The 25,758-nt window shown below is 44.0% G+C and overlaps 1 protein-coding gene across 12 annotated transcripts in view; it reads right to left on the minus strand.

The window, feature by feature from the left end:
* Positions 1-25,758, minus strand: part of kcnma1a (potassium large conductance calcium-activated channel, subfamily M, alpha member 1a) — a 107,090-nt gene that overhangs the window by 55,848 nt on the left and 25,484 nt on the right. For all 12 annotated transcript variants that reach the window (XM_062566425.1, XM_037465699.2, XM_062566424.1 and 9 more), the window contains exon 3: positions 8,098-8,159. In XM_062566425.1, the coding sequence (XP_062422409.1) occupies positions 8,098-8,159 (62 nt within the window). The remainder of the gene's footprint in view (positions 1-8,097; positions 8,160-25,758) is intronic.

Raw genomic sequence — 25,758 nt, forward strand, 5'->3', positions numbered from 1 at the left:
AAAAGGCAGATGATGATAAGTGAGTCGGGATCTCTCTGGCCTGTCATGTGATCCATCTTCATGTTTACCTTGTGATGATTACCCCATTATAGGGGCTGCCCTTCACAAAAGAAATAATAGGTAGGCAGTTTGCACACCCTTTTCTTCACTTGGTTATGAGCCTATATCATTTGGCAATTCCACTGCAGAAAATCATGAATATGCATTAGACTTCGGGAATGTGCAAATTGGCGAGGGAAAACAAATGGAGAGACAAGTACCATATGTTCAAATACAAATATTGAAGTATACATCGGTATGCACGCAGCCCATAGGGCCGCAGAGACAAACCCTGAGCACAGCTTACTGCACAACAAAAACCTCCAGAAGTACATAGGAGCGAGACTCCATCATCATCAAGTTTTATCTCATGATCCATAATAATTGATGACTGAGTGCAGACATGCCAGAGAGGACGTTTCGCTGGAAGAGGATGATTTGACTTCTAATTTATGAGTCTGCCTTGGTAATATCTTAAGGACAGATGTGATCTTTAAGATGATGTAAAACCCTGCCTCATGTATATGATGATGAGAATGAGTCTGGTTTATGCAGCAGTTGTTTAAAACTAAAGTGACATTGTTTGGTTGAAACGCATTCTCTCATGCAGCGCAATCAGACTTTTGAACAGAAGTTAATTTGCAGCCGACCCTTAGACCGAGTTAACATTGATCTGGCCTAAATACTCGATTAACTCACTCCCGGCCTCCCCTGGTGATTCTGTAGGCTTCAAACTAAATCGGAATGCTCAAACAAACCATGAATAATAAATAAACCTACACAATATTCCTCACATCCGCCTGCACAGCACCCGTGCTCCTGCGTCATCGCTCCTAAAAAGGATGTGAAATCCCGTCCTTAGCAAACCTTAAAGTCCCTTGTGCAAGGGATTGCACACATCCTCGCTAATACAATAGCAGGCACATACGCACACGCAGATGGTGCACACTGAAGGCGCCATTTGGAGTGGTCACAATGGTGTTTCCCCTCAGGCCCGTCTTTGGCCTAATTCTGTATAACCGCTCATCTACAGTCACGTGACCCAAAACATTCTCAGTAACACAGAGGGAGCGTTGCAGCACGCAGCAGGGGCTGAGTGGTGCATTCAATTCCACATTAAATTTCAATTGGTCTTCATTTAGCACAACAAGGCAGCAAAATGGTTACACTTTGAGAGTTTTAATTCGTCATTTCAGTCATTTTTATAATTATTTGAAAGTAAAGCTTATCATTAGTGTATTGTTGTGGAGCTGTTGAAAAAAAGAGGACTATAAAATAAAAAAAACACAGAAATTAGTTAGCTGCTGTTTGTGTGGCAAGTCGTCTGAATGTACCCTACGGCACAATAAATACTGTACTGTGCATTGAAATGAGTAAAAAGAAAAGAAATCATTTAGATTTGCTTCATGAGTAGAGCTGTCACTCATCACCTGCATACAAACAGTTTAATAGTAAGACATTTCTCTGCTAACAAAGACATAAGATGGTTGTATCTACTACGCTATTTAATGTATTCTAATCCAATCTAATGCATACATATCTGTATACTGGAAAAAACCCAATTGAGCATTTAACAACTACTTTACAGAACAATTTGTTTTGTAAATAGTTAGGCATGGTGGGAAATTCTGTACATTTCTGTCTTACTATTAACTTAATGTATTTCCCCAACAACTTTAAAACGTGATAATATTTTTTGCCAATGTGTTCACAGCTTGCTGCCCTCGGCTGGCCAATTCATTATTGCTGGTCTAAATCTAAATCAAAGAGACAAGGCTATCATTTTGGTCAAATGATATATAATTGTTGCAGTGGCCGTTCTATTTAGCCAAATTCTTGACTTGCTTCTGCTGCACAGAGAATTGTAAGCTTGCTTATTCAAAGTTTGTGTTATATTGAACATGCTTCCAAATGCACCAATTTAGGCACTGTGCTCCGTTGAGTCTCCCAGCAATACACCGATTAAAAAGTGTTTTCTGTGTATCTTTCCAATACAAAGAGGGTGTCAAAAAAGCAGAGTTCCCAATCCCCGTTTTCAATGTCACTCCAACACTCCTCGATGGTTTCTGACCATGCCAGTGTACTGCAGAAAATAGATCTGCCCACCACTGTCCTTACGACTCGTTCAGCCGTGTCACAGACTGGGGTTACAGCATCCTGCCTGACAGGGGGAGGAGGGAGGGAGATGTGGGAGAGAAATAAAAGAGACAGAGAGAGAAGAGAGGTGGTAAAAGTAAGAGGTCTCGTGTTCAACAGATCATTGGTGCCCTGCCCTGTCTTGGATATTTTAATATTTTCACTTTGTATCAAGCGTGAAAATGTAAAGTGTATGTGCACCACTCTAGGAACATTGTTGAATCCATTGCATTCGGTTCAGTCAATTGGGAAAATCCCCAAAAGGCAGGAGAGTCATTTACAATAACAGTTTTAGTTTGTCAAAGATTAGGAGGTACACCTCAATGCACAATGAAGTCCATGTGGGCTTCAACGGGGACTTGGTAAAAAGAGGTGATGTAGATACACCATCGATAGAGGAGAACCACGTCCGTGGCTTAAATTGCCAAACAGTTCTCAGAGCCCTGATTTCTTCACTGTGTCTCCACTGGTTCCTGCAGTTTCTATGTATTCGGTGGTATTGGTGGAAGAAGGTGGCCCACCCACGTCGAGGGGATTTCTGTCAACAACTTGTCCATTTTCATACGCAACTCGCATTCATGGGGCAACGGTGTCTTGAGAAGTTCTGCTGCCCGGCTACCAGACAGCTACATGGGGCCGGCCTTAGTCTTCCTTCAGGTGCTCGCAAGCACAGTGGCGGTGGAGAGAAAAACAACACAGAATCACTGACTGTTACTTCGGAGATCAAAGTGAAAGCTCATTTCGACCTCTGACCAGGAAATCTGCCTCTGGAACCAAATCAAACCAGACAAGTCAAACTCATTTGCTCATCAGGGCAAATGACTGTGTTGATGATTTTGTGGAACCAGCCTTTTGTTAGTCCGCACATGACCTTGGCGAGCTGCAGGAAGGTGGCCCCCTCAGAAAACAACAACCGCTGCTCTACCAGTGCTCACAACGCACCGAGTCAGAGCCATTCTTCATATCTCACAAATGTCTTCCGCTCTAGTAAGCTCATGAGCTTCTTCGAACCCATAGTCTCCTTTGTTACTGTCCCAGTCCCCACATACAATCAAACATGAAACCCAAACGGATAAACGGGAATGCATGTAGAATGTGATTTGAGCAAAATAAGCGAATGCCTGGGTTACACAACGTATTTCTCCTGAGGATATTGGATGTGAGTTTAGGGGACACATCAGGGAGAGGTCTGTGAAGCTGAAACAAGGCCAGGTTAGTACTTAAATGATTGATTTAGGCCAAGGCACCATTACTAAAATAAGAAATATGCATCTACGAGGGCAATGGACAGATAAAACCTCTCCTCAGAGGCTAAAAATAGCAAACGGCTTTAAAAAAAAATCTGAATACAAATGACAAGCATCCAGCTTCAAACATTTCCTCTTGAAAGACATTGTTTATTTTAGAGTCTAAAGGAGTAGTTTGTGAGTGAAAATAGAACATTGCGAAAAGAAACCAGAACTCCACACGATATGCTCAGCAACAAAGCATATTTGAAATTAGAAAGAGAGAGAGAGAGAGTGAGTAGTGAAAAAAATAATAGATAGAAATGACACTTTGGTTTATGGTTGATTTATTCAGGAGCCAGAGGAAGCTAAACTAAACACATCACATCGCTCCTCTTTGGAACTCAAACCAGTTAAGAGAGGGAAAACATTTTCACTCTATTTCCGGGTCATTAATTAGTGCGTGTGGATGACCTCATGTAAAAAAAAAAAAACTTGAATTCAGCACAAAAACTACATAATTATGATCATTATTTGTGACATTTTAAAATCCAGGTTATTTTATGAATACTAACACATGTGCTATTTGTTAAGAATCCAAAGTGGTGCATTTGGTAACAGTCTTCATAAAATGTTGCCAGTAGTCGATGCAAATTGAAACTGTGGCTTGACCTTCTAAAAACACAGCCAGAAAGGCACTCATCATTTCAATTTAATCTTGGGTTTATCAAATTAACTTCTTGTTTTGCTGTGTTCACGCTGCTGTCGGAAAAAATAGCCCTTCCGCTATGCGTTGAGGGATATTAGGCAACTGCAGCAGCAGATGGAATTTAAATCGACATGACGGCTTTGATAAACACTGATAGCAGAAAAATGATTACATTGCTAATCGACTTTGCTAATCTCTCCGGTAATTTTGTCATTGGACTTCAATCAATTTCATGCCCCCAACGCTGCGTTTACCAGATGGAGGGGACAGACATGGAGATTTTCACTCTCATTAGAAAAATACCTGAGGGCTAACATGTTATACCACCACAGCAATGTTCTTCTGGACTCCAAATGTTGTCACCATTCCAAGATCATTTTCAGTCTACAAGTCTTTTTCTAATTCTACTCTACTCATGGTTGCACGGCCTTCTCTGACCCACTTAAAGACTCAATCCATCCAGATCAAGGGCAGGGCCTCAAAAGGTTACCCTTCGTCGACACAAAGTCTGCCAAGTTGTCTCACCGCTCAGCCATATTTCTCACCTTACCCCATTAATTAGCCATTAGGCACGGTTTCTTTCTTCTTCTTTTTTTTTTTTCGGGCGCGGACATCGATCTCACACCGACGCTAGAGTTACAGGCACAGGTCGCTGCTCGTGACGTCTCTCAGACGGGAGAAATCATTTGTGTGTCTCGGTACCTGTGTGCGAGTTTGAGAGCCAACATGGCTATGCAGGTGTGGAGGGAAGAGGTCGAGGGAGGAGGGAAATAGAAGCATAAGTGGAGCAGGAACAAGGGCATCCCTTTAACAGCAGCCCGCTGAGACTCTGTCCTACATTCCTCTCTACTCGTTTCAAGGGAGGAAAAAGAAGGCACAAGGAATGCCGGACGGTATTAAAGCCGATTGTGAAGGTGGGACACAGAATCCTCTCATTCAACATGTCCCAGAAATAGCATCAGTTTGGCAAATGAAGTCTGCTGCAGAGGAATAGAAGAGGAATCACCTCATCATCATGTGGTGTTGGGAGCTGTGGTAATCACACACACTCTGTCTACTTGCTTCCACGAGAGGCTTTTCTTTGTGGATCTTTGCTGCGGGATATCGGCCAACAGAAAACCCCCACCTGTCAAAAGCTAGGAAGAAAACAGTTCCCGAGAAACTGGGCCCTGGCCGCCGGAAAAGTTATGATGTTCTCCAGCATTTGACTCGGTTTGCCCCGAGGTGCCCCCCAGCTTCACCGAGGTAGACAGAAAAGCCCATCGTTCTGCCCCCAGACGCAACCCAAATGCAAATATCCCACCACATGTCTGTTTCAGTTATTACCACATGGCCTCCACATTAATTATTGCCATTACAGTTACCTTTCCCAACACGGATTTAATGTTCATCTCATCCGATGGCAGTTTGACCGTAAAGCGCTGAGCCTTGAATAGTTCACGGGTCTGTGCCATCAAACTGTTAATTATTTCCATGAAAAGGCTGTCCTTTAACCAGGCGCTCATCAATTTCCTGAGTCATTAACATTTAGATCGGTTCATCTGTGGAGCCCTTTTAGGGCTCATAAGAGTATGAGCATGGGTTATAAATATGCCGATTTATGTACGCACGCACCTCATACACACAAGCTGATATTCAGGTAAAGAATAGACTGGTGAGTTATCTGTTTTAGTCAAAGATTTATTCGAGATATATTCTAGCTTTAATTCGTGACAACCATTGTGGAGGCAACGTGATGATTGGGAACCAATTGTCCTCGATGGCCCATGAAAAGCATCTTGGATTATTTTGAGGTCGGCAACTTTAGACATCTTTTGGCGCCAAATGAATTGTGGCAGGGATGACTGCATAGACCATCTGATGACAGCCACAACGCCATTAACCGTTGAGTGGTTGTTGTTCGCCGTCCTCGCCTGCACCCCAATCCTTTTTTTTTAAAACCCAACCTACCTTTTGGACTCAGCTAGACTGCGGCTAGACACGCTAGAAGAAAACAAGTTTCATGACGTGTAACAATGAGTGCATCGAGCGCATGATAGTAGTCCTCAGCTGTTGAGTGAAAGTACGGCTGTGGCACAAGCTCCGCCCCCCCTGGGACGCCGAAGCCCCCCCCCCCCCCCCCGAGACGACTCAACCTGCTCTGGGTTGATCAGCCGTCCTCCTGAGAGGACGTGCACGCTCAAGTGACGAGCCTGAGCTAATCAGGATGATGAGGGTGGAGAGAGGGCCTCGGCTTAATGGGAGCAGCGACAGATCAGGGCGATGCTTCAGGGAAACCGACTCACATAGAAGCACACTCATGAGTTCACTGCAGTACAAGATAGGAGGAAATACTACTTGGATGGAAACTACAGCCTTGCACTTTAAATGTTCTTCCTTTTTTTACCCCGCAGGTTTGACGTAACGGCACAGTTCACCTTCAAGCCAACCTTGGGTTTTCTGAGCTCACACTTCCTTATGTACTTCGAGTGCATGTTGATAACATCAAAGTCGTTGTAGGGTTCATTTCAAGGCATCTCTTCCAGATGCATTATACGCATCCCCCTGGTGAATGTCTATGTAAAACAATATGGATGCGTGGGCCAACGTTCCAGTGCCCCCAACGAGGTACCTCAGAATCTCACTATTCATTTTACATTTATATAAGAAGACATTTATCTCAAAGCCCCTTTTTAGTGAGAAAAAAAAGGCAGACTTAGACAGGACAGCAAGGGTGAGATATAGAGATAACAAATAGAGATTTACAGGAGGAAGAGAAGGTTCGTATCCTGAGGTACAAATGGATGGCTGGAATCATGCTAAAAATAACATCACAAGGTGGATTTTAAATTAACTTTTTTTTTTACTATTTTACATCCCTCTCCCTTTTTTAGACTCTACTTTTCAAAGATCTTGTAAAAAAAGCCTGCCACTACATGAGGATAAGATCCTGTACAACAACCAACAGAGGAATGATGAAATAGAAAGACACAGTGCCAGGTCAATACGTTATGGTCCTTTGTTGCAATCAACATTCCATAACTGCAGGCACAACAGCAAGTTTGAGGCTTTATTTTGCTGAATCAGTGGTGCATGAAATACTGATAAGTCAAAAGGCACACAGAGTTAGCGTGTAGAGCATGAGGAAACTTATTTGGTTGTTTCACCGCCGGAGGCACAGACAACAACTTCGACATAATTGCAAACTATTTGTATTTTTCTGCACTATTCACTGATTTAAAATGAGAGGAACCGTACGGAACAGAAGCTTCTGATAACTGTTGTCATGAAGTGGAGAATAATAAAAAATAAGTAAAAGGACTGCCAAAGAAGCAAGAACATAATAGTGAATATAGAGTAGACTATCATCACACAACTGATCAAAGTAAAATAGGAAAAATAGGCAAAACATTAAATGTCTTCAGCCAACCCTATTCATTTTCACCTGAGAATGCAGCATCTCGTCACAGCATGATTATTTTTACAGTGGACAAACTCACAAGACCTCAGAACATTACTATAGTAAATCTCCCCCAAAGGGAAAGTTTGTGTTTGGATGGTGTAAAAGTGGCGACAGTGGTTATTGGAGAGATGCCAGGCCCGCAATCTGTCTCTGGGTGACTGCCAGCCAGGGATATGCATAAACTGACAATTCACACACACTCACTTAGTCACACGTAGAACAACTACCCAACACATACAGTATCTGCCTTTCTCTGTTACCATGGAAACTGACCGAACTCCCATTGAAAAAATCCTTAGGTGGGGGGGTGTGTGTGTGTGTGTGTGTGTGTGTGTGTGTGTGTGTGTGTGTGTGTGTGTGCGCATCACAGCTTGTGGGGGAGTGAATACAAGGATTTCAGAGACTGCAGTGTGTGGAGATGAGTAAGGACTCAACTGCACCTATCCTCCAGATACAGTATGTAGGCCAATATATGGTCGCATGTAGCAAATACAAGCAAAGCTCACTTATCTATAAATGAGGACTATTGGACCACTGATACTTACTCTGATGAGTCAATGAAGTATATTCCAAGGGCCCCGATGCTGAGCGCAAAGACTAACACCACCTAAAGAGAGAAAGTCACAGAAAGAAGATAAATTACTGTAATGAATAGAACAGCAAAAGGTATTTGCTAACTGTGATCATCAATGTATCAACAATGAATTCAGTTAGAGACAAAATAGGAAATATTAGAAACATCGGTAGTTAAACAGTCACTCACCTCCTGTGAGTTGCAGAATATTTAAAAATATGAATCAAATGACCACAATTATTACAATTAGTGAATTCATTTAGACCAATGGCTCTTGTTAAAATTGTAAAAATACTTTGTCAACAATATTACAAAATCATATTTTTCATTTATTAATTTTATGTTTTGAATGATATTGTTTAATTGTATTGTTACATAGATAGGGGCTTCAGGTAAGCCCAGTGCCTAACCCCACTTTGTGATTTTTGTCTCTTTTTTCCAAAAGTGCATAAGAGGCTAAATTACAGTAAAGAATGGCCAACTTTTTTTCTTTGTTGAAAAAATATCTTGTGGTAAATACCTGATGATAAAAAATCCATTCACAACAATTCATCATTCATCATCAATCATCAACAGCTGACCAGCTCAGCCCTGTATAATAGTTCCTCCCCTAGACGGATCTTTTATGCCATTCAGCCGCCTCACAATAGGAGCCCGCCGTCCCTGCTGATTGGGCCATTCATTATTGACGATGGGACCTTGATTACTCTCTTGTGATGGTGCTTTGGATTGATCGCAAGCGCTGTGACTGAGGTATTAAGTTTAAAAAAAAAACAATCCCCATGCATTTTTAATCGTTGGCTCCTTGAATGGGGCAGGATAGGAATCCTGGCCACATGGCCGTCCAGTATCAGAATGATCATGGAAGTCAACGACGTCGATGATGTTCCACACAAAGGAGATGGGGAGAAGGCTCAAGCTGCAGCTCTATGATAACATAAGGCCTCTTGTTGAATGAAAAGCACTAGAGCACTTGCTCTAATCAGGAAGGCAGTCAGTCAACTCAAAGACATTAGCTAATCCAAACAATCGGTCTTGTCTATACAGTAGTTAAAATATTTCTTGTTTCCTGCCCTGGTAAAAGGTTTTCTGGAATTTATTAAGGTCAGGAATTGACCTTGAAAAGTAAGGATTGGGCTAATTGGTCAGGATGCTCCAGTACCTAAGCAAGCAAGAAAGCGCCACAGCTCACGTCTTGCCAAGAGCGCTGGGATTCATCATTTAAAAGGCAAAAAATGCTGAAAAAAAATATAGTATTTTGCATGAGCAGGGGGAAGGCCAGAGCCGAACTGGCTACAGACTAGTTTAAATTTTTTTTAAATATCTGGGGGTGTGGCGTGAGAAAGAGGTGGTTGATGTAGCTACCAGCTTTTAGAAGGTAGAAGTATACGTGGACTAAATAGGATCCCTGGTTCTGTTAAGCCAAATTTGTATTTATTTATGTTTTTTACTAGGTGCTGCTGAAAGAGAAGACAATTTAATTTCAACATAATTAGATTTCACAAGGTGGCTGGACAACATCATAGTTGTGGAGCTCGTTTTAGTCAGACTTCTTCACGTGCATTTCGAGCGTCGCATTCACAGACATTTCTTTGGAGCTAGTCTGTGCTCATGCTGCTTTTGCTACTAGCAAGGTCCTGAGGGTTTGGGAAAGAGAGAAAACGAGGACGGGGGGAAAAGATCAGAGATGTGTAGCCGAGCAGTGGTTGGTTGCTGAAAAGCTGTGCAGTGAACTGTGAACACACAGCGATGAGCGGAGGAGATAAGGAGCGTCATCATCTTAAACTGACCCAGTTATTCAGCTGCGAAAGCTGGTCCACCCCTCCGCCCCCCCTCCCCCAACACTTTCTCCCCCTCTCGCACGCTTCCCTCCGACGTCTACCACTCGTAATGACCTCCAACCCACAATCTACGACAACGGCAGAGGGGCATTCCCTCCGCCTACGAAGAAGAGAGTGAGAAATTCAAATAAGGATCGCTAAGTATAGCTGTGGCTGCATCTGTAGTAGTTGTAAATGACTTAATGGGGCCGTTAATACGGAGCATCTTGCATGTGGTAAGATGACACGACCGAGCCACGGGCCCGACAAACGGGCCGGCATCACGTCAAGGGGGAGGTGGTGGGGGGGGGGTATAGGGGGGGGGGGGCAGCATTCGGACGTGATGTCTATATTTTCTTGTTAATAGCAGCGGGTAGGTTTTCATTGGCTCGTCCCTTTCTATATTTAGAGTGGAAAGCTTAATCTGTCGGTTTGTTTTCCCGGTGTGCACTTTCGCAGCCACACCGCGGTGGAGTAGGGGTGTTAACAGAGGGCAGCGACAAATCGCGGGGTGTGTGTGTGTGTGTGTGTGTGTGTGTGTGTGTGTGTGTGTGTGTGTGTGTGTGTGTGTGTGTGTGCGCGCGTGCAGGTTTTAAGTTCCCGTACTGCGAATGGGCTAAATGCGGCAGCTCTCACATGACACTGTTGACATGTAATAACATGCAATAATTTACACGTGGGCTATAAACAAACAAAGTCTGACGCTCTCACTTTATTTGGCAGTCGCAATCTTTTTTTTATTTTTTTTTATGCTTCAAACATTGTGTGCAGTGCCACAAAAGACTCCCACGTCCCCCGGGGATCCGGTCTAAAGACTTCCTGTGTCTCTTAAGTGCACCCGGCGAGCAGGAGGGAGCCCGGTCTCACTGACAGGGGATGTGCAGAATAATCGCTTCATTTAGGCCCACAAGGTCAAAAGGATGGTGACTCAAAGCAGACAGTCTCCTTTAATCTGAAGCTATTTTAGTTAATTTGTCAAATAATAAAAATACAAATTATTGATCAAATACAACGCTCTGGGCTGATGGAGGCAGCTGTTCTGCGTGCTATTATTACAGAGCTTCTAGAGGTCCACATAGAAGACAACAAAAATATCCTTGTAGGCATGTGGAGTGAGTTAAAAAATCACATTTTTTTCTGTCAAACACTAAATATTTACTTTCTAGGAATCTTTTTGGGTTCCCCAAGATTACACAAGCGTGAATTTTCAGTGGGGGGGGGGGGGGGGGGGCAGGGATGCCCATCAGTAGAGTGTGGCGTCAGGATAAGCTTGTTCATTAATCTGGATCTGGCTCACTCGGCTAGCCAGAAAGCTTCAAACTGTTTGATTGATGCTTCAGCCAAGAAGGATTTGAGAGGTCCACAGCCAAACCAAAGCTCTGCTTTCCTTTAGCTTTAATCCCTAAGCACACATCTGCAGGTTTCAAACAAACGAAAAACAACACAACTGTATACCACACCTTCTCATTTAATTGTGTTTGCAGTGCAGCATGAACATCTGCATCCAAGTGTTTGCTTTTGTATTAAATACTTGCGGCTTACGGGTCTAACGACAACGCAGACTGAGGCACAAAAATAAACAGAATCACGTGTCACTGCAGTGGGTGAGAGCGCGCGTGCTCAGACCGGGGAAACGTGGACAAATGAAACCTACATTAAACCTCGAAGGCCGGCGACCGTACATCGTGATCGGCCCTTTCCCCACGACTTCAAAAGGGAAGGGGGCTCGAGACAGGCTCCGAAAGTGCAGGACCGACCCGACAGTCTGTCAGAATAACACGCTCTGTATTCCAGTCACATGCGCTGCATAACTCGACCGATTCCTACCGCGCGACAGAACGGATGCACCGCTCGCATACCAATTCATGGCAGAGCGTTGGTACCAGTTGGACAAGACGTGCAAGACATGCACAGCAGCATTCAAAAGGTGATTTAAAGACACATGGAACACATTGAAAGGGCTAACTGGTACATAAAGCATGGGAATATGTTCTTTCTAATTATAATTACCAATCCTTTGGCCAATTTCAAAAAATAAAAAAGGGAAGCATGTCCTGGTATAAAAGACATAGTTTGAGAGGCAACTTTAATCCCAGACTGTGTCCCAGGAAGGCTGGAAAAGTCCTCTGGAAGGAAGCCTTTGAACAGACTTTCTCAAGCCATGAAAGCTAATGGCCACCTCCATTAAAAATGCACTACTCTACTTATGAGGCAATAAAATGTCCCTAAGTTTATAAATTAAATAGACAAGCATTTTTAATGTTTGACTGTTAACGGTGCTGGGACAATCATACTCAGACTTTAGATAAACAATTCATTAAATGCGGTAGGAAAAAAGGAGAAAAACCGGAAGACTAGAAGCTTTGGGCAAGTTGTGCATTAGTGTGTGTCGGAGTAGTTTTAATTATCCAAATTCACTTTTGACTCCCAGTCATTTACATGTGTCCAATGGGGAATGGTACAAAATCTAAAAATGGACAAATAAGATGCAGGAAAAAATGAGCTCCTACATAAGCGATTCTTCTGTAATGAAATGTGTCATCCTCACAATAATATTAAGAACTGCCGTCTTTCTTTTCATTACATGTCATTTAGCTGACGCTTTCATCCAAAGCGACTTACAATAAGTGCATTTCCTACTCTTGTGTCAGTATAAGGTCAAGCAGTCAAGGAGGAGCAGTAGAGAGGAGTTATCCCGTCCATTCGGTCATCTATCCACATTCTCCTTATTCAATTTACATCTAGTTATGTTTCACAAACAAATAAAACTATACAGCTTCATACCTATTGAATGAATAAAACAATTTCAATCATTCCTGCTTTGGTGAGTGGTTTATAAGTCCACCATGCCAAGGATGATTGTAAAACGGCCTTTGGTTGGACCGTTGTCCAAACACAAAACATTCACAGCTCCAAGAAATGATTGCAAATAAACCAGCAGTCCCTCCTTATGAGGTTTTATTTTCTTCCCTGAAAAGAAACACATCGTAAATCAAAAAAACAACCAAGGATGCTGCAGCGCCGTAAATGGCTCCTTTTAACCCTTATTGAGGGTTAAGGCCATTATGCGACAGATGCCCACATAAATATATAAATATATATATATATTGTACCTCGGCAACAGAAACAGTGATTGACGGGGGAGGGGGTCGTTATGAAAGAAAGCCTCTCAGGTCTGACAGGCTGACAGCTCCTGAAATGAGCAGCTGTCTGCGGGAGATGAAGAGGACGCCTGTGGGGATCGGTTACAGAGGGACAGGACAACCTGTCTGAAAGAAATCCCCCCCCCTCTAAAAAGTGTTTTCGGTCCCATCATTAATATCTAAATTCTCGCTACTTGTCCACAATTTGAGAAGTGTGACTGCTGCGTTAAACCAATCCCAACGTGGAAGACCACGTGCGATCGATTGCATGCTAGAGGGGCGGGTCTCCCGCCCTCTGCAGCATCCTCGAATGGCACCCTTCCAGGAGGACAGACAGTGTTACCGCGACCTTGAATGTTCAAAGAGAACGCCAGAGGGACCAAATACAGGGAGAGAATGAGATAGATGAGATAGAAAAACGACAGAGGTAATGATGGCAGGAGATTCAGGCATGAGCGACAATTAGAGATAGCTCTCCCGCGGGACACGGGCAGCGCAGAGAGGTGGCAGAAATTGGCTTGTGGTGGAGACAGAATGAGAGCGAGAGAGAGAGAGAGAGAGAGAGATAGAACAGCTGAAGAGAAAGAGGAGTGGAGGGATGGCAAATATTAGAGCATGTCCTCTAAGGCACAGTGAGAGCTTAAATGCCACAGCACTTGTGTGCGTTCCGTCACCCCTTTGTGTGCGAGCGTGCGTTTTAGTATGTGTGTGTGCGCGCATCTGTGTGTAAGGCAGAAAGGAGGACCCCGACTGGGATTAAGCCAGAGCAGAGGAGATGAGAGGATGCATGTGACCAGCCTGCAAAAGTGGGGAGAGATTGTTCAACTCCTATCCCTCCATATCAATTCTCCACCCGACATCCAGGCTTATAAATGGTTGCTTTATAAAACTGCAGAATATCCAATTTGGACTTTATAGAAAGCCCTGAGTTACCACGATGGACATTATGCATGTGTACCACACGTTGGTGGAGGACAACATGGTTCTTAGAGAAGTAGGACTGTTCAGTTAAGTTAGCCATTCATGAAAGATTTAACGTGAGGGTTCAGTGGAGTCTCTCTCCGTGACACAACACCACAGACTCCTCGGATAGGATCCTTCAAATGTTTTCACTCCATGTGTCCCGTTGAACTTCAATAGAAATAAAAATCCTCACACTCCCACATCACCTCTATGCCGACTCCTGCATGACATGGCACCCAGTGGGCTGTTCCTCTCAGGCGTTTGTTCACAAACTAACTTGGGAACGAAAAATAATTAAATAAATGTATGAAGAACGTGTAACTCCACTTTCATACTCTAAATGCATCATCTGTCTTAGTGATAATACAAGGGAATTTAATGATTCATACACATTTATTTCTGCTTAATCTTTGCAAATTACTGCAATTCATAAAAAAAAATCTTTGTCACATTTATTTTGTCGCTTCATTTTTTATCTCAGTGATGTTAGGATGGTAATGGTGCCATGTATCAACCGATAGCCAGCCTGACATTAACTTAACTGGTGCTATTAAGCAGCACCACTCTATTTAAAGCATAAAAAACAAGGGGAGAAAGGGAAGTCCGCTGTGTGAATGCTAAAAGGCTGTATTTAAGTCGGGTCTGCTTGTCCTGATGTATTCAGGTCCCTCCACTGTTGTCCAGGCACCGGCTACCGCTGCACACTTCCAATATGTGCCATTAATCACAACATAAATCATCCCTGCCATAGTTAATAATATCAAAACTTCATCACACCGATGCCGTTTCCATTACAATACATGCGGAGCAATTACTTTGTCTGATTTATATTGCACAATTCAGCAGAAACTTTCATCCTTCTCCCAATAATAGCATTCTGCATTTGGCAGCGTGAGGGACAGCCAAGCGATGCCAGATATGGAATTAAAAACGTCATCTTCACTCCCAGTGGAGCAAATGGACGGACTACCATCTAAATGATTAAACAACAAAGACCCACCATAGTCCCCCCCCCCCCCACCGCCCGCCTAGCGCCGGGACTAGGTTTCATCTCGGAGGAGACGCGGCTGTGACATGATCTTCATCTAATTAAATCAAGGTTTCGTTTAATTTCCTGAAGGTTAATGAGAAGTTTATCACCCGTGAAAAGGCTCACTTTTACTGGATAACAATGCAGTGGGTCCCGATAAGGTAGAAGCCCTGCTCACAGCGAGGTGAAATATGAGACGGCAGGGAGAGCTTTATTAGTATTCTGTTTTTGTTGGCATGTCAGTATATCTCTCCTCTGTTTGCCCTCCACCACCACGGATCAAACCCTACGCACAGCTGTCCAGCTCAGTCAGTAAGGTGGGTGGATGCCTGGAACCTGCCATGAATGACCTCAACACAACACCTGCCCCCGCCAGCAAGAGGGACTGAAACGAGCCAATGTCCCCTCGTATAATATTGAAGACAAAGCCAACATTTTTTTTTTATATTCAAGACACTCTACTTACTAGGCCCTTGGCAGATTTCGGTAGTTTGATTCATAACAGAGAAGAGAAAGAGGCGCAATTTGCTAATGTTTTTCTGTTCCCTTGACTTTTTGGGTAAACATCATTAATTCCTCTTAAGCCATACAGCTATTCATTCAGTTGAGGATTAATACTCGCCCTTGGAGAAGCTAATCACAACGTAAGGGATTGTATTCGGTTACATTAAGTTCATTTCGAGAACAATCTAACACCTTGAATGGACATCAAGTGGACAAACCTTCTCCCCGGGCCCTGACCCTTTTTTGACCCGACCCTCCAGTGTGCATCAGCTGCACCTCTCACCTTTCCTCTGATGCGACTCTGCTGGTTTGATTGATTGTTGACCAGCACTGACACTCGCATCAATATTCAACATCCAACACACTCGTCAGTGAAAAGTTTGCGCCGGTCCGTTCCCCTGAGACGGAGGACTTTATGGGTTTAATGTCAGCCAAAAGCTTTTTACAATCCACCTCTCCGTTCTGATGAGTGATTGGAGGTGGCCCACAAAGCTGCTGTGTGCGCTCACGTCACAAGCTCCTGCATACATTCAAACAGAACGTCTGGTACAGCTGTGTCCATCACTTGAAATAAGTCTCTTTCTTTCTTTCTGGCCTGAACAAGCAGCAGTCTGACCACAGAAAAGGGAAGAGGCTTTGGTACCTTTTGTGGAGTGGCATCTAATTGAGTCCTCATTCATTATTGACAAACTAAATAGTTTTAAAGGCCGGGATGCTTTCTCTCTGAATCATTTTGACAACAGTTGACTGTTCTACATATGGAAGTAATAACAATAATAACAGAAAACACGTTACATGTGTCTATTGTTAAGGTTCTGAGGTTTGGGATGTTTAAGTCCAAAGAATCACCTTTCAAAAGAGTTCAAGAACATTAAGGGTTTGTTGAGGAATCAATTCCAATCCTGAACATTTAGTCCATACAAATTACCCAAATTGACAAATGACAAAGTCGACCCATGCTCTCCAGAACAACACGTTAGCATGTAACATCACCATTTCAGTCATAACCCGATAATTGAATATGTTGAAAACGAAAGTGTTTTCATTGGAAGGACATTCAAACCAAAATCATCAAAATGGTTTTGGGCTAATCTAAGATATCAATATAGTGCACGTATCACCATAGTTTTGACCTCAATGAAATCTGCCGCCAACAAAGTACAAACAAGTACAAAGGCAACGATACTTTATGATTTGGTTCGCCAGAATCTTCAAACCTCTTTGAAAAAGTATAAAGAAGCATAAAAGCACCCAGGGATAATGGAGGCAGAGAGAGAAACAAAAACAGAGACAGACAGGGGGCACAACGCTCATTCCTGTGAATAAGAGATGTGATGTTGCCACGGTGATACTCCACTTTTGGGAATTACTACAAATGCAATGCCAGTGAGACACATAGAGCTGCAGCAAAGTAATAAAAGGGGATCACAAAACCAAACCATCATTCAGTCTTCAGAGGCTCGAATGGTCTGGACCTTCTAGGTCCTCTGTCAGAGGGAGTTTTATGCTTTCATTACTTCGTCTAAGTAGCCCCACGACGGAGTGCTCTCCTGCTTTTGGTTAGCAGGATTATTGAAGAGACATAAAGTAAATCGAAGAAACAGATCCTGTCACTTCCGCTTGGCTGCAGGTGTTAAGCAGAGAATCTCTTTGTTTATTTATTAGAATTGATTCAACCTGATGGGTAATTTGTTTCGTCCTTCATCTCTGCTGTCTCTGACCTCAACATTAGGTGCTGCCATGTGTTTATCACATAACAATAACAGCGGGCGATCTAGCACTCAGCGGTGCGGTACGCATTACTCATGCAAGCACATGCTGTTGTGCATGCAGTCAAATACACCTGCGTCCTCGCATGTAAAGATAAGAGACGAGACAGGAGGAGAAAGCAAGCAAAGTCAGGGATGCTTCTTTCATGCAAGTTAGTACTGTTGCCCAAAAAAGCATTTAATTAGCACCTTGCCATGGCTTCTTATAGAGGGCATCAGTCACAAAGCGAACAATGTGTCTATAGCTCGGCTCGGCTTTGTTAAACAAAATATGTCAAGTACATTTAAATTAAAAAAAAACAGTGGCATATAGGAATTTCAGCCTTTATAGAAATCTATTGTTATTATTCCTCCTCCTTCATTTCTTCTCCTTCCCTTTCTACCCATATCTCGCTTTCACTCTCATGCAATAAATGTCCTCCCTCACTCCCCTCCTTCCTGTGCCTCTTACATCACCTGCGATTGTCCTCTGATGATCTCATGGAAACTTTGAGCAGTGAGCCGGTGGAGGTGATGTGTTTTAGGGACACTGTGTGGCTGTTCCATCCCAGGAAACAGAATCCCAGTGGGGGTAAACGGATCTCAAACCTGGCTTAGCAGATGGTCCCCAATGTGCTGACTACTCTCTCAATTAGAAGTGCAAACATGACACGAGTGACAACAGCATATTCATAACGAACCCGAGCCCATGACAACGGTCTGATGCCGTCAAAGGACGGTCAAAGAGGATCAAAATATGAGGCATATAATACAGAACCGCCTGAACATGGAGGGCTGAAACTCAAATATTCGCCTCTAAAAGGTTCTGCACAGCACAGAAGGGAGTTGTTGCCAATCAATGCAGAACCTTACGTGACGGATGCTTTATGTTGTTTTACGTCACGTTCAGGAGGAGTACAACTTGCTGCAATAATAACCTGACCACCCTAAAATGCAGCAGCGGTAGGCATGCAGTCAGCCCCATCCTCCAGTGATCCTTTCACTCCCACACTATCTCTCCGCGTGACTCAGACCCACTGATGTATAGATGGTGAGACAGACTGAGAAGAGGAGGCAGCTCCTGCTCCACAGAGCGATTGACATGCAGCCTATAAAGCCTGCACCAAGAAAAAAAGTGTTAATAACTTGATCAGCCCCCACTGGGATATTCTCTTAATGCTAAGCCCGCTCTGAGCACGAGGTGAGTTTAGAGAGCAGCAGTCAGGAGCCCGGAGGCGTTTTGCTCCTTCCTCCAGGACTTCTGGGTCAATTTATCATAATTTAGTAGCAAAGGCCTGTTTATTTTTTGCTTGTAATGAGGAACCTCTAACTAACATCAAATAAGTATTCCCTTATTTGCAAAAAATAACATGTTGTCAAGATAAATAGATCGTTGGGTGCATGTGGGAAAAAAGTTCCTTAAGCATTTGAGCCAACTTGAACTCAATTAGCTCAGGAGCAAGTAAAAAGCACTCATGGTCAACCTATGACAGATTGGCACTTTGTGCAGATGAAGTTGAAATGTGCCAATAACTTCCACTTAAACTTTTATAAAACGGAGGAAGCTTTTCTTCTGCAGTACAATGGTGTGCTTCTTCTGCGTCTGTGGGAAAAACAAAGATCCTGTTTAATCAGCAGTATTGCCACCAGAGGAAAGTTATTTTCTAATCTTGGTAATGTCCTCTGTCCTTGATCGTATTTTTGGATTGCTTTTAAAAAATGTGTCTGGCAGTGACAGCGGCGTTCGATGTGGTTCGATGTGGTTCTGATCCGCTAGGTGTGCGTCATCCCAGAGGCACTGAGTCACTGAGGCGCTCCTCCCCAGGACCACACCACGTCGCCATGACCGAAATCACACAGCACACAGAGTGGGTCTGTCTGTCTGTCTCTGTGTGTGTCTGTCTGTCTCTGTGTGTGTGTGTCTGTCTGTCTGTGTGTCTGTCTGTCTGTCTGTCTCTGTGTGTGTCTGTCTGTCCGTGGGTCTGTCTGTCTGTCTCTATGTGTGTCTGTCTGTCCGTGGGTCTGTCTGTCTGTCTCTGTGTGTGTCTGTCTGTCCGTGTGTCTGTCTGTCTGTCTCTGTGTGTGTCTGTCTGTCTGTCCGTGGGTCTGTCTGTCTGTCTCTGTGTGTGTCTGTCTGTCCGTGGGTCTGTCTGTCTGTCTGTCTCTGTGTGTGTGTGTGTCTGTCTGTCTCTGTGTGTGTCTGTCTGTCTCTGTGTGTGTGTGTCTGTCTGTCTGTCTGTCTGTCTGTCTGTCTGTCTGTCTGTCTCTGTGTGTGTCTGTCTGTCTGTCCGTGGGTCTGTCTGTCTGTCTCTGTGTGTGTCTGTCTGTCCGTGGGTCTGTCTGTCTGTCTCTGTGTCTGTCTGTCTGTCTGTCCGTGGGTCTGTCTGTCTGTCTCTGTGTGTGTCTGTCTGTCTGTCTCTGTGTGTGTCTGTCTGTCCGTGGGTCTGTCTGTCTCTGTGTGTGTCTGTCTGTCTGTCCGTGGGTCTGTCTGTCTGTCTCTGTGTGTGTCTGTCTGTCCGTGGGTCTGTCTGTCTGTCTCTGGGTCTGTCTGTCTGTCTGTGGGTCTCGGGGGGCTGCAGCCAAATGTGCATTCGGCTCTAAAAGCAATCTCATTTCTGACTACCCCGTCACTCCTCAGCCCCCCCGGCTGAGCATAAATAATCATGTTGTAGAAAGTAAACAGAACAACATTACTGCAGCCACTCACAGAAGGCAAAATGTTCATTATCTAATAGCATGGGAGACTTTAAAAGCTACAGTGATTTAGGACTTCGTGACGACATACTCCAAGGGCAAAAAATCTAAGAACAAATTATGAAATACAATAATTAAACTTTTTACTTCATAATCCTATTTACAAGGGACAAGAGTATTTAGAGAATGAATGTGCCGAGTAGCTTCTCTAAGCCCAGACCAAAGGAAAGAAAAATGAACCTTCGCACATTCCCTTGTAAAGATCTAATAAGGAGAAGGCCGGATGACCAACTAAGTGAAACATCACTCCTCTGTCTGCTCTCGTGACCTTTTCCTTTTTCGGGGACAGTTTGAGGGACGGTGAGACGGACATGGGCACCTTGGGTTGCAGCCAGAAAAGACGGGTGTAGGTCATTGGCTCTTTAGCGATAAAGGGCCGAGGTGGCAAATGGATGGCTTAATAGATAAGAGGAAAGAAAAGATGACAAGCAGGGTATGAGTCATCCCCTCGAAGGGCTCGGCGTTATTGCGGACCTGAAGCAGGGCTGCAGGCAAAATCATTCATGGGAAATTGAGACCATTTCAGAGAGGTAAAACGGTCCCCTGTGTGCCGCAAATTAAAAAGCAGTGGGATGCTGATCAATTAAATGGAACAAAGGAGGACATACCGTAGCCATAGCTCTACTGTGGTGTGAATAGTCTTTTATTTTAGGCAATTTTTCAGCTCTGGTAAATGTTTCAAAATCAAGTCATTGAATCTTTCTTCTCTGGTTCATTTGTTTAAGGAACTCTGCCTGCAATCCTTCTACTCCTTTGTGACAAAATCTGAAGTGGAATATTATTTGGATAATACATGCCTGTAATTATATATGCATGCTCAGATGTGCAACACTATGTCTGCTTGCACAGAGCAGTGCTGCTTTCCTCCAATGACACCTTGCTTTCTAATCTCCTCCTCCTCCTCCTCCTCCTCCTCCTCCTCCTCCTCCTCCTCCTCCTCCTCCTCCTCCTCCTCCTCCTCCTCCTCCTCCTCCTCCTCCTCCTCCTCCTCCTCCTCCTCCTCCTCCTCCTCCTCCTCCTCCTCCTCCTCCTCCTCCTCCTCCTCCTCCTCCTCCTCCTCCTCCTCCTCCTCCTCCTCCTCACATTATGAAGATGTAGCTCAAAATCAAAACACCAAACAAAACATATTGTTACAGAAAATGGTTAAAAGATGGACATGCATGCTTATCATACACCTACCATACCTATTTGACCATAATATTTCCATAAATGCCTTTATAAATTAACTTCTGAGCTGACTACTACTTAAACACTGAAAACATAACAGGACAAGGAATCAACAGCCATAAGACGTAGATTAATTATGATTATCTTTCATTGGCATCGTGGTGCAGGCTTCACCATGTGACCTAGTCATTTACTGAAAAACCAGAATAACCGAGATATAACCTAAACAACAAACTAAACTGTGACCGCGAATTTAGGCCGTATTGCACAGCCCAACCTTAAAATAATTTCTTCTGGACCAATGTGATGGAAACCCAAAGCCGGACCAGCAGGGTTATCCCTGGCGCTTTGCTGGCCATGTGGCTAAAAAACATTTCCAAGAAATATTTCTCATTCTCAATATAACTCATCCTGATACCATTTTATATTTCATAAGAAATGATTCATACTCTCTACAAAAACATTGTTGCAAAGGCCTTCTCCTCAAAGTGCCTTTTGCTGTTGTGTTGGCTCATGCATGTATAGCCATTTGTAAGAGAGACTTTGGCCTACTCCCTCTATCTCCCTCTCTGAGCTGCAGGGCTTGTCGTTCACAGGATTTAAGTCAATGCCAATTGGATTGCCATCGACTGAACTGATAAATTATGGCGAATGACAAAATGAATAAGCTGCACAACAAATGGGAGACGGTGGAGGGTGCAAAGAAACAGCCGAGAGGTTTCAGGGGACACCGAGTTAAGGGAATACGAGCAAACTGGTTTCACTAAGGTGGAACACCTTAAAAAAGTGATATTCCTGTCTGTGTCCTCTGATTAATTAAAGAGAAAATTGGGATGTGAAGCGACTGGGCTGATTGTTGGAGAGATGGCCCGTGTGGCTGTTGATTGATCATTTCTCATATCAACAAGACATTCTTTGTTTTTTCATAAACGGATACATTGAAAGGAATGGAGTGTGTTTGTGTGCGTGTTTCGCATATTTTTCTGTCCAGATGGCCGAGAAGGTGTTGGGTGATAATTAAATACGTCTCAGAGGAGCACGATGATACTGTACATACATGTTTGTATGTATATATGATTTTGCATGACTTTGCCATGTCAAACGAACCACTGCCAAGTCCTAGTTCAAGGTGTACTTTCATGCGAGTTGTCCGACGATTGCACAGATTCCTCATTCATCAGTAACAAAACCCAAATCTTCACTCTCCAGAGAAGATATTTTACGTTCAGGAGGTTTTTGAGGAGCGTGATGCAGGAGACGGTGCTGTGTTGACAGCTGTAACCATGCTGAGGAGTTTACAGACAGCAATAAATTAGTTCCACGCACTCGACGGGAAAGCGTAATTAGCCAACCCAGACAGACACAAACACGCATGCATTGACACATTTGTTTGTGCACACAAGAAGTCATCCACTTATACAAGCGCGCACACACAGCACGGAGAAACAAACTCGGGCAAACACGGATCACACACACACACACACACACACACACATATGTTCATGGGTAAACTCAGGGATGCAAACAGACTGCTTTAAATTAAGTATAATTAATAAGAAAATATGCTTGTGCAAGCCTAGAGGAATATTGGTTCAGAAATACAGTTATAGGGGTAAATACACAATGAAAAATGAAAGACTGAACGGCTCCTGCTCCCTGTGCAGGCGGTTGCTGGGGGTGAAAGAAAACACATTCAGGTCACATGACACATGAAACGTACCAACAATGTTCTTCTTACGCACAATCTCCCTGTGTTTCCTGCCAACACACACACACACACACACACAGACACGCACATATATAAGCTGGAAAATGGAGAAAAATAGATGAAAAGCCACATTCACAGGCAAAGTTGTACAAAGGGAGAAAGAGTGAGAACACAAAGTGCGCTTCCTGTAAGAGGCTCTCTTGCACAATCTGTTCTTGAAACAGCTGGATTGTGCTGGATTTATTACAATTACAGTTGGAATCCATGTGCCGTCCCTCTACTTCAGAGATAGACAGATGTTTTGCATTTGCAGATGACAGGGGTCAGTATGCAGGGCGCCGTACAGTGTGTGGGTGGATTGGGGTAGGCAGAGGGACGACCACATGGTTTAGGGAGTGGACCACGTGAACAGATGGTCCCATGGTTGCCACCCAAGATCCCATTAAGAACGATGGCAGGGCCGACCTATTTCTGGACTCACCACGCCGAGCAAACATTACTGCGTTCATGGGTTATGATCCTCGCTGTTTATGGTGGACACACGTATGTAAATATACGTGCCCACTGAATCATTAAAGCAGCAATCGATCACGTCAGGTTGCTGTGGTAACGCTGCGTAAGAATTCCGCCCACTCATATTTTCCCGGAGGTGTCCAACTAGTCATTTCCTCGGACATTTCGCCCTTGAGGGCTTAATGGGGTCTTTCTACGAAGCTACTGGGGTAATGCGGTCGTCAACACACCAATGAGCCGTACACTGCCAGAGCGGAGGTGCCTTTCACCGATGATCCACATGCAATGTCTTTATGTGGACAGCTGTCTCGCGGGGCTCGGGCAGACGCTTCCTTCCTAAGCTGCAGCTGGCACTCAGTCGCTTCCCGCAAGTCCCTTCAGACTTATACATTCATTTCATTTTTTCTTTTTTATATTTAGAAGTGATTTCTGCTAGAAAATGTGTTTTTCCTCACAATATATCTTGGATTAATGCAGAAGCAGCAGAAGGTAATCTCCGATTATGTTTTAGTTCATTATTTCTCGTGTTTTTCCATTTGACCCCAAGCGTGGTGTCACCTGAAAAGCACACTGGACGCAGGTCATGTGAGAGTGAGGGGATAAATATTTGATACGGTGATATTGTAAAAGTGAGCGGTGATACAAAAAGCTAATGAACCGCACAAAAGACCAACACCGGCTCACGCTAGCACAAATCATTTCACCCAAATGTTTTATAAGGCACATGAGGTGACACGGAGCTTAATCGAAATTGGATATATGGCTCTGTGTGTGTGTGTGTGTGTGTGTGTGTTGTGTGAGTGGATGAGTGACTGAGATGGTGGAAGCTCATTCATGTAGGGCACAGAGGCTGTGATCAAACAATGACAAGGGGCTTTGACATATGACCAGCCCAAGGGAATAACGTATTATCAGCGCACCGTCGTCTCTATAAACCCCGTAAAGCAGAACGATATAAACATACATTCTCACGCACGCACACACGTGCCTGTGTGCTTTGTTTCCCGTTATTACACCCGTTACTGACCAGAACCACTTTCTGCTCGGTCACAGCCTCCAGCTCAGCAATGGGACTCCTTTAAGTCGCCAGAGTGACTCCCATGCAGCACATGTGTGGTCTTAACGGTTTTGCAGGAGATGGATGCGTGTTCATTTAATTCCTTTCGCATGTGAGCAAGTATTGTGTCATATCTCACTGTCTCAATGACTTTTTTGTTACTGTTTATTACTCTTATGTTTAACGGCTATTCGGCCCCTCGTAGAGAATGAATCTGGGGCCTCTTGGGCCGAGCTGGAGTGGATTTAAGTTATGTCAGGTGATTCAATAAGCCTGGGGGTACTCTTGATCTTTCCATGACAGTGAAGTCATCAAAGTAAATAAATGAACATGGAATGAGGAATCTGACTTTCTTCTTGCTGGAGGCCATCTGTCTCAATCTGATTTGGCACTTTCACCTTGATAGAATGGAGCCTGTGTTAAGCTTAAATGCTACCTGTGTGTGTGTGTGTGTGTGTGCATGTGTAATTTCTGCTCTGCCCAGGCAGACACCCCACTAATGTCACATGACTGAGCGCCACTACACAGCAGTTACTATGGTTACCAACCAGGTTCGGTGTGCACGAATACTCAATTTTGATCTGTGTGCACACACACACACACACACACACACACACACACACACACACACACACACACACACACACACACACACACACACACACACACACACACACACACACACACACACACACACACACACACACACACACACACACACTCACAAACATGCACACACGCACACGCGTTCTTGCAGCCGCAGCAAAGATTAGAAACATAAGCCGTTGCCTAGCTTTGCATTATCGTTATTATTATTAGTGTTTCCCTTACCATTATTTTGGGGAGGCAGCCCACACACAGACACATGCGCACACAGCCAGGTGAGCAAAGTCCCGCCCCCCAAAGCTGTAAACCTATAGGGGAAGCTGCTGCGTACACCAGCATGCACGCATCCCCACACACATCCCGCCCACACGAAGAGAAAGTCATTCACTCACACCGAGGGCTCATCTATACACATTGTGCTACATATCGTTAGACTGAGAACATGAGCAAACGCAGCCTGCTGTGAAGAGTTACCAACCTCAACCACAAGTGGAACAAATCACAGTAGGTGATACACGGGGTCTCTCCATGCCTGGAAACCCCTTTCAAGAATCCCCTTTCAGTGCGGTATTTCTCACTGAATCTCACCACCAACGGAACCTTCTGGGTTTTTTTTTCC

The sequence above is a fragment of the Pungitius pungitius genome, chromosome 13 (assembly GCF_949316345.1).
Source record: "Pungitius pungitius chromosome 13, fPunPun2.1, whole genome shotgun sequence".
Classification (NCBI taxonomy): Eukaryota; Metazoa; Chordata; class Actinopteri; order Perciformes; family Gasterosteidae; genus Pungitius; species Pungitius pungitius.